The 10,226-nt window shown below is 31.7% G+C and overlaps 1 protein-coding gene across 1 annotated transcript; it reads left to right on the top strand.

The window, feature by feature from the left end:
• The first annotated feature begins 4,973 nt into the window (after positions 1-4,973).
• LOC21387794 lies at positions 4,974-9,805 on the top strand. Its single transcript, XM_024171155.1, has 8 exons — positions 4,974-5,010; positions 5,423-5,466; positions 5,880-5,998; positions 7,938-8,155; positions 8,270-8,513; positions 8,613-8,698; positions 8,896-8,987; positions 9,289-9,805. Exons 3-8 carry the CDS (start codon positions 5,882-5,884, stop codon positions 9,558-9,560), a joined length of 1,029 nt encoding a protein of 342 aa, XP_024026923.1. The 5' UTR covers positions 4,974-5,010; positions 5,423-5,466; positions 5,880-5,881; the 3' UTR covers positions 9,561-9,805.
• The last annotated feature ends 421 nt before the right edge of the window (positions 9,806-10,226 follow it).

The raw sequence follows: 10,226 nt of genomic DNA, 5'->3' as shown, positions 1-10,226 counted from the left end.
CTAAAGAGAAAACTAAAGGATAGAGAGATGAAGAAGAGAAGAAGAAGAAGATTTGGTGACTTTGTGAAATGCATCATAAGGAGCTTCACATGGTCATCAATGGAAGTTTTTTAAATAGAGAAAAATTTGGGGACTGAAGATATATATATGCTAAAGAGAAAACTAAAGGATAGAGAGATGAAGAAGAGAAGAAGAAGAAGATTTGGTGACTTTGTGAAATGCATCATAAGGAGCTTCACATGGTCATCAATGGAAGTTTTTTAAATAGAGAAAAATTTGGGGACTGAAGGGTGGGGGCGACGGAGATAGGCTCCGAAGTTGAGGGTGGGGCGGTAGTTTCTCAGATCTAGGATTTTTTTTTTTCTTTTTTCATTTAGAAATCAAACTATTGTTTTAAGTTTTAATATCCCTTTTAAATATTTTAGAAATATTTTGAGAAAATACTTTTAATGTTTCAATTGTTTATACTCATAAAAAAGGGCATTTTGGATATTTTATGTCTCAAAAATTGATCTCAAAGTGTCAAAATGATGTTTTTCTAAACATGAAGTTGCCCTTTTAATATTATGAAAAATACATGGTATTAACTCAATGTTTTACTATATGAGAAGGTACCGAAATAATTTTATCCCTTTATGGATATTTTTATGGAAATTTTAGGATATTTCACGAAAAAGATACTACACTCTTATTTTCATATATGTACTTTGAAAATATGGAAATTTATGTGAAAATTCCGGTAAAAATGTCAATTTTTTTCTTCCTGGTTACAACCAGATATAGAAATTCGATGAAGTGGCGCGATAATAATTCAATCTCATTAACTGTCATTAATTTTTTGGTCAATTATCTAATTTATTACGATTCTTAGATCAATATCTTACGATTAAAATAATAATACCTATTAATCGATAAATATTAGAGTAATTATTAAAGCCACACCCATATATATATCATAATCACATATTGAGTCAAGTCGTCAACATTTAAAAAAAAACTATTAAATACTCTTATAAACCATAAAACATACATAAATGTTATTATCAAACAATTTAAAATGCTTAATTGTAACACAAATAATTCATAATCAAGAAAAAACGTTCCCAATATGATTTTTGTGATTTCTTACATTTATAAATGATTATAAAATAACATTAGTGAAAAGATCACATACTCTAATTTATGATTAATTCTATAAAATATTTTGAAAGATGCCTATTAGAATCCCTACTAATCAATCCATGACATTTGGCGCTCAAATGACTCCGGTTTGTGAAAACAAAGTCGTTTGATTTTGAGCATCAAGATTTTAATGGCATGTTTATCTACGCGTAATCGGAATGAGCATGAATCAGAGTGGACAGGATTCAGAGTGGGTAGGATTCAGAGTGAGGAATCGGAGTCAGAATAAACTATTTACTTAGTGATAGGATTCAGAATCGGAGTCATTCCAAATCTCATTCATACGTTTACTTACACCCAGAATCGGAATGAAAAAATATAAAAGTACTAATATACCCTTCAAATCAATTTGATATTTTCAATTTAAAAAATATATTGTGTACTTATTATATTAAAATTAATCATAATTAAAATATTTAGTGTAATAATTGGGTACTAAAATAATAAATATAAATTGACAACTATTTAAAATATGAAAATAAATTTTAAACAAATTTAAATAAAATAAATATAAATATAAAATAGTGTTAAAAAATAAAATATATTATTAATTTATTAAAAAATAAAGCACATATTTATTATATTAAAGTTAACAATAATTATACTAATATTATAATATTAGGTAAATAAAATAATAAATATATGTTGTATTTATTATTTTTTGAATTTTATTTTTAATTGTGTATTTATAAGTAAAATAAGGGTATGATAGTAAATTAATATTAATATTAAGAATGAGAGTTTCAATTTTAATGGGAGTATGAGAGCGTCAATCTCATTTTTCAATCCTAAATTTGAGTGAGACCCACTAATCTCACTCCTATTTTAAGGTAAAAAATAATAAATAAACATGAGATTGACTCTCATTTTTTACTCTCATTCTTCAATCATGGTAAGTAAACATGTCATAAATTACCAAAATTGACCCTCAGATTCTCGGTCCAGAACGTTGAAAACAGGCCGGAAAGTCAACTTCTCAAATTTGGGTGGCCATATCAACCATTGACTGGTCAAACCCATCGTTAATCGGCATTGCCCAGGGCGGTTGAAGGTGGAGATGAGAACCGCATTGAAGGTCTTGAAGCGAGGAATATCTTTAATGTTTATGGTGTTGGTTTTCTCAAAAGGATGCCCGGTAATTGCAGAGAAATGCATAAGACATGGAGTTAGTGGTGGCTGCAAACCTAAATTTTTTTCCCTTGCGACGATTGGAGTAATGATAGGGGCAACAAAATGGTGTAGCTCACTGGCGAAAATGGGGGTTGGACAGCCCCAGAATCAAGCTTTGAAACTCTAGTGACAAAATTTTCCCTGCACGATTTCTGGTGACTAATGGTCGTTTATGAGAGGGAAGGAAAGAGTAAGTAGAATAATATATATACACACAAGTTTTTAATAATTATATTTTCATCCTAATTATCTTTAAATATAAAAATTTAATGATGTTATTATTATTTTTTTGCCAACTCTATATATACATACATATATATATATATATATATATAAGAAAGAGGAGAGAGTTGTTGCAATAGGGGAATTTAAGTTGATTAATTATTATTAATTATATATATATATATGTAAAAAGAAAGAGGAGAGAGTTGTTGCAACATAGGGGAATTTAAGGTTCTGTTCGATTCGTTAATTCGAGTTGAGATGTGATGTTGTGTGAGAGTTTTTTACTGTAGTAAAAAAGTTAGATGTGATTGTTTTTGAGAGTTTTTTACTGTAGCAAAACTCAAATTCTAAACTCGAATCAGCGAAAAGAACGGGGCCTAAATTTATTAAGAAGTTCCTAGAGTTGAGCATTTAAAATTTTCATCTAACAGTTAAGCTGGTATTCAAGAAAATTTTCACCTTAAACATTTAAAATTACAAACAAGGCCAAAAGATAATTTTCTTTTTTCATATTGTAAAAGTTAAAACTTATGGCTTGTAAAAGAATAATTGTGATCCCAATATTATTTCAATGTTCAACTAAATAATGAAATATGAATAAACCACTTAATTTATTTCTTTCCATTATATTTCTTTTTATATTTCTATTTATATTCAATTCTATTAAATTAAACATCTCTTAAATATCATCAGTGTAAGTAATATGAGACTACGTCTCTACAATGTGGAGTCTGCGCATTCACAATTGTTCAAAGTCCAAGGATTAATAATTCTGTTTATAATAAGTATAGGGATTTTATTATCACGTGTTTGATCAATTTTTTAAGATTTGGGATAGGTCACGTATCATAGTATGTTATTCTTCTAGATGCTTTAAATTAGAGGTGTCAATTGGGGGAGCGTCCATGGACGGCTCGGCCCAACCCGCTACAATGGTCAATTCGGCACGACCCGACCCTGTACTGTTATGAACCGACCCGGCCCAGCATGCCAGAAGGGTCTTGGTCGGGCCTCATGTTTGAGGCCCACAGTCCAGGCACAGCCAAGGCTGAGGCACAGCAAAGGCCCATGCACGGCCCAGGCTCGCCAAGGCCTAGGCACGCGAAAGGGCCAGACCCACAACATAAAATTTTAATGAGGTTTGAGACATTTTAAAGTTAATTGACCGACTTATACCGTCTGATTAACAAATCATTTTCTTGTAGTTATTCATATTATTTTAATAAAATCACATTTATTTGATAAAATTTTTAATGAGACAGTTATTAATGTGTATTTATTTGTATGATTTTAATTTAATAAAATTATATCTTTTAAAAATATATGATATATTTTTTTTAATTAAATATTATAAAAAAATTAAAAGGACCAAGATCGGCCTGTAAAGGATCTGGGCCCGAGTCCAGCCCTTATCCTTACAGATTAGAGCCGAAAGCCAGTCTTAAGCCTAAAATTTTCTCCCCAAACCCGGTCCTGACAGGACTCTTTTGACATCTATAGTTTAAATTAATTGAACCAATAAACGGTGTCTGATTTTTTTTTTTTTTTTAAAAGAAAAGAAAAAAGAAAAAACTTGCTCTATGACTCATTGTTTGTTTGGACATGAGAAAAGTCGGATGGAAGCAGATAAGAAAGAGTGAGAGCAGACATCTACAGACTTACAAATTGGACACGTGAATAAATCAGCCATCATTAAATTAACGTAAGACACGTGTAGGATAGACTTGATGCCAGAACACTCGATTGCCAAAACAAAATATTTAAAAAATTTAAAAAGAAAACATAAAACAAAAGGTGAGAAAGCCAAAATGAAGTAACGACAAAGACTTGACTCCCACAACACGCGGCGAAGCGAACACTCTCAGCTCCGACACCGTTACTGCCTCTGTCTTTTGAAAACGCACCATCTTTCCCCTTTTTATTCATTTATACATATAATCATGTGGCCTTTATGCGGCTCCCCAGCACTTTTACGGGAATTTCTCTCATTGTAAAGTATAATTATTTTATATTGAATCGTAATAATTATTATTTTAAAAAATAAAAATTATTTTTAAATATATAATAAATTATTGTTATTCGCAGTTTTAAATAGATATACATATTATTATTCATATTAAAAATAAAAATTATTTATTGATGTGTGGTAATCGTTTATTAACGTGTTTTTTAATATTATTTATATAAATTATTTATAATAATTGTGTATGACAGTCGTTTATTATTGTATATTTAAAATTTATTGTTAATTTTTAAATTGTTACAACTCAATATAAGATAATTACGTTAGTCTTTCAACCGGTTATAATGCCACGTAAGCAAGTAATCCTCAATTTTCAAACTGGAGGACTATAAACAAGTCGATGATATAAAATATCCCAAGTCCGGCGGCTATATGGGTGTGGGTGAAAGTAACATTGTGTGTTCCTCAATGTAAGTACACTTAATATAAATTATTGTCTATCACCGTATTACATTAAAATTATTTTAAAAGTAGCATAGTACATCAAAAGTTAAAAAATGGCGTGGAAAATGTTATCCTTACCGCACTTTAGGACCTAACACCTTGTCTATTTAATATATATACACACACATATATACATATATTATCCGCTGCATCTGTACTTCTAAGTCCCAAACCAGATAACAACCCAATAAAAGGAAATAGAAAATCAGTTTCGTTCTTTAATATTATTGTAGTCCTAATTATTATTATTATTATTATTATTTTGTATGTTCCGTTTGGTTCTTTCGGTTTGTTTGTGCAATTGAAGAGCATAAAATGAGCGTTTTATGTTGATATTTCTTTTCGATCTAGTTACTGATACTTTTGAATTAATTAAAGCATTTATAGGGAAGAAAGAGGAAGATCGGTGTTTGAAGGAAAGGGTAAGTGAAACAAGTGCTGTGACTTTGACTTGTGTTTTTCTCATTTTTGTTATTCATTTATTTTTTTTTTTTATCCTACCACATTCGATGTGCAAATTTTCCTCCGGAAAGGAAAGAAAAAAAAAAGAGCTTTTATCTTTTCTTTATTTTTCAAGTTTATTCTTTGCTGATGTGCATATGTAATTGAGTGGTAAAATAGTCCAAAACGAGTACTGTTGTAAGTTTTAGTATTTTGGGGTGAGAAATAGGTATTTAAGGAAAAAGACTTTTTTTCTTGATTGTTCTTATCTCTATGAGTTGGAATACGATTGAGGATCGTCTAAATAGTGCTAAGAAAGGTGTGAAGCAATATTTGGTTTGCCTCTTTTGAGAGAGACTTAAATTAAAAAAGTATTTCTCTTTTATCAAAACAGCAATGTCTTTCGATTCTGGTTTTGATGATAATTCTTCTGCAACAAGAACTGGGCAGTCCAATCTTGAACGCTTTCTTCATTGCGTCACTCCCTCGGTTCCTTCAAGAACTCTTCTTCAGGTTTTTCTTCTCTCTCTCTCTCTCTCTCTCTCGTTTTTATTATGTCTTTTTTTGTTGAAAAAAGTTATATTTTCCTTTTACTGCTTACAATAAAATTCTTAAATATACTTCTTGTTGGTGGTGTCATTTCCAGATCCAACATGTTTTAAGTACAGTCTTGTTCTGTGCAAAAAGCTTATATTCTGAATTCTGCATTCATGAAAATCAAATTATAAAAGAAATCCTTTTTCTTTAATTTTTGGGTGTAAATTCATTTTTTTTCTCTTTTTTTTCTTGCGTTACATTACACATGTTTTATTATTATTATTATTTTTTTTTATAAATAAAGATAAATTTTGGGTGAGTGGTCAACTGCTGGGCCTTGTAGTTCCCCTAAAGATGCTTCGCATATTCTGTTGATCCATTACTTTTCCAGAGTAGTCCTTACATTCTTTGTACACGTATAGATGACATCAGATATCTGCCACTTGAAAGGCACGTGTCAAGTATTTGGACTGAAAACAATATAGGTGTTTGTCTCTCTTCATTTTCTTTTCTCGAATTTTCGCCACCAATAAAGGGTCTGTTCACTTCGCTGATTCGAGTTTGTAATTTGAATTGAGATGTAATTTTATATGAGAACTTTTTACTGTAGCAAAAAAATTAGATGTGATTGTTTGTGAGAGTTTTTTACTGTAACAAAACTCGAATTCTAAACTCGAATTGGTGAAGTGAACGGGGCCAAAGCTTTTGTCAGTCAGTTATTTACTCCTGAACTTACGATGAAAGATATAAAACAAACAGGCTTGTTTAATGAGTTGAGTTGGTGTAAGATATAACTTTTTTTTATTTTTTATTTTAAAGAGTGTGAATTGTACATATTTAATCTTAATGATATTAAAAAAATTTTATAATCTAATGATATTTGGGTTTTGGGTTGGGGCTGTGTGAGGTGAATTAAGTGGTTAGTTTTAACATTTAAAACATTAAAAATTCAAAGTTCAATCAAACATTTAAAGTTCATCATCAAATAGAAATAATAACTAACATTTAAATATATAGAAATTTAAAGTTCAATCCAACATCAAACATTAAGCAAAATAGTCTATCTAACATCAAATATAAAATAAATATAAATTAGTATATATTCATAAATTAATCTTAACATAAAGTAAACATAGAAGTTTAATTCAAACATGAAGAAACTAGATAGTAGAATTGAGTTGTCTGCCTAAAATTAAATATTAGAGGATGTAAGTTAGAGCGCAAATTGTGTTAGGGTGTGCGGGTCATTATAGGCCCAATCCACACTTCGTCCTAAAATTTCGGGTCAGACATTGAATGAGTTGAAAAAAAGAATTTAATACTAAAAATTATATTTTTCGAGTTGAGTTGAGATGAGGTGAGTTGGGCCTGCGGGTTTATATATAGTCCTAAAAACAAATAACGCAATTAATGACCATGTTGATTTTTTTTATGAAAATTAACATGCAACTTGAACATGGGTCGTTAATAATATAAAAATGGTCATTTTTATCTATTTTAACTTGAATTGGTTGGGAGGATCTTTAATTAAGTTTTATCAAAAAATGCAAAACTAATATGCGTGTATTGTGTGTGCGCTTGTGTGTTTGATTGTATATATGCGAAATTGGTCTAACATATTTCAAGAGTCTAACTTAACTCAAAAGGTTAACCTCCTATTAGGTCTATGGTCCATCTATATATATAAATCACATTACATTCTCATATATGGAACAATACACACATATATTTTTCTCAACAGTATGTATGTATGTATGTGCGTGAGCCTTCATTGGTTGATATGCAATCACACAAGATGTGAAATTGTATGTATCCGATTACAATTAATAGCAACTAATACATTTCAATTTAGATCTAGTGTGTTTGATCTAATCTAATTTTAATTCTTTCCTCTTTGTGATCTTAATAATTTCAGAGCTGCATTAATGGCCTAAATAGCTTCTGGCATCCAGTGTGTAAGGACAAAGTTGAATACTTCACACTTGGAGATCTTTGGGATTGTTATAGTGAATGGAGTGCCTTTGGTGCTGGAACTCCAGTGCTTTTAAGCACTGGCGAAACTGTTTTACAATACTACGTTCCCTATCTATCCGCCATCCAGATCTACTGTAATAAGTCGGCCGTTGCTTCTAGGTTTGAATACGAATTTATGTCGGCTATGTGTTCAAAGTTCAATTTTTTCATTTGAAATATTATAATTGAGGATATGATGAGATCAAGTTCTATACCGCTTTACTTCTCCATTAGGAATCGGAGAGAGGATGGCGACTCTAGTACAGGATTTGAAAGCGACTCTTGGAGTGATGATACCGGGAGTGATAAATTGTCAAGGTCTTTTAGCAACAATTCAACAAAGGCTTGGAGTGTTGTTTCTGAGGATTCCAGCTTTGACTTAGAGACTTCATGGACGGGGAAGGATAAGCTTGGATGGCTTTACTTACATTACGTGGAGATGTCTTCTCCTTACTGGAGGCCTCCGCTAGTGGACAAGGTAATTAAAGTCGCTTCTCGGCCCGTTTCTTCGATGTGTTGAGTTTCGCTGTTAATAATGCGGGCGTAAATGCAATTGTTATTGATTTGTTTCTTGAAGATAAATGAATTAGCTCATGATCATCCCGCTATAACGTCTCTCAAGAGTGTGGATCTTTCCCCAGCAAGCTGGATGGCTGTTGCTTGGTAAGCGTGGCTGGTTGTCCCTCTTTAACATGTCAAGATTTGAGTAATGATTTGTTTCTAGTAAATGAATGTCATTACAAAAGCAGATAGATGATTACCAGTTCAATGATTTTGCCTACCTAATCCATATGAAACTATCCTTAATTCTTGCTTTCAGTGAAAAACATATGAATCCCCATATGCATTTGTTTGAGCAGGTATCCAATATATCATATCCCATGCCGGAAAAATGAAAAGGACTTGTCAGCAAGTTTCCTCACCTATCACACTTTGTCGTCGTCTTTCCAAGGTAAACGACCATGCATTGTTTTTTTTTTTATGATAAAGTGCTCTTCAATCAGGTGAGTCTTGCACATTTTTTAAGGTATTTCCATATACTGGTACCGGTATATTCTGAACCGTATTTCTTTGATATAGCACAATCACTTGTTAAGAGTGTTCTTTTCAAGACCATTCTTTGCAACTTCTTCATGACAGATAAATTTAGTAAACTGTTTTATTAGTTATGAAACCTTGGATCCATATCAAAACAGTAGTGCCTCTTGGTGGAAATGTTCTGCAATTTTAGGATTTCTTCTTATCAAGCGTAGGCGCCTTCACAGATGAAGACAACGGTGCCGACCGGGAAACGGTGTGGGAAGAGAGGTCGACAGCAGATATCCTTGGCAGAATATCTCTTCCTCCTTTCGGTATAGCGACATACAAGATGGAAGGAGATCTATGGTTGAAGCAAGAAGCATCTGATCACGAAAGAATAGTGAATCTCTACAGTGCTGCAGATTCCTGGTTGAGGCAACTGAATGTTTATCACCATGACTTCAACTTTTTCACTCACCACTGTGGCCATTTCCATGTAAATTAGTTAAAGATGTGTATCTTTTTTAGTGTTTTAACTTTCATGTCGTTTTCTTTTCTCGGGTCCTCCGGCCTACCACCATGAAAAAGGCTTCTCTCTGCTACTGTTCTGAGAGCATTCAGATGCTGGTGAATTATACTTTCTGAAGCTATAGCTTCTTCTAATATCCTGTCAGAGGGAGTTTTGTGGAATGAGTTGTTTATTATATTAGAAAAATTAAGTTTAAAGAAGCAACTTACAGTTCTAATCCAGTTGCTAATGGTTTTTTTCCTCTCCTTTCTTGTTATTCCTTTCTTCCTTGTTTCGTTTGTTTTCGCCATTTTATTTGGAGTACTAGAAACCAATGGAGTACCTAAAAGAGTAGGGCAATGACTGATTTCAACCATTACGATTGAAAAAATTTTGGAAACCTAAAGGCTTGAAAGAAATCAGTATGGACCCTTGCAACAACACAAACACACGCTTCATTTATTTGCTCATTCGAATTAAAAACTTGAAAACTTGAGTTAAAGACAATTTTAAGAACTTTCTCGAGTTCATTATCTTGTAGTTAAATACAATTTTTTAATTTATAAATAGTTTGTGTTTCTATTTTGGATTTGAATATTGTAGAGTTTGGATTCTACAATTGAATTTGTTTAGAGGGCCAGCTCCTCCCAGACGTCGATCGTG

Source organism: Morus notabilis, unplaced genomic scaffold (genome assembly GCF_000414095.1).
Source record: "Morus notabilis unplaced genomic scaffold, ASM41409v2 Scaffold1174, whole genome shotgun sequence".
NCBI classification, from domain to species: Eukaryota; Viridiplantae; Streptophyta; class Magnoliopsida; order Rosales; family Moraceae; genus Morus; species Morus notabilis.
Note: the sequence above shows the minus strand (reverse complement) of the source record. Positions and strands in the feature narration are given on the sequence as shown.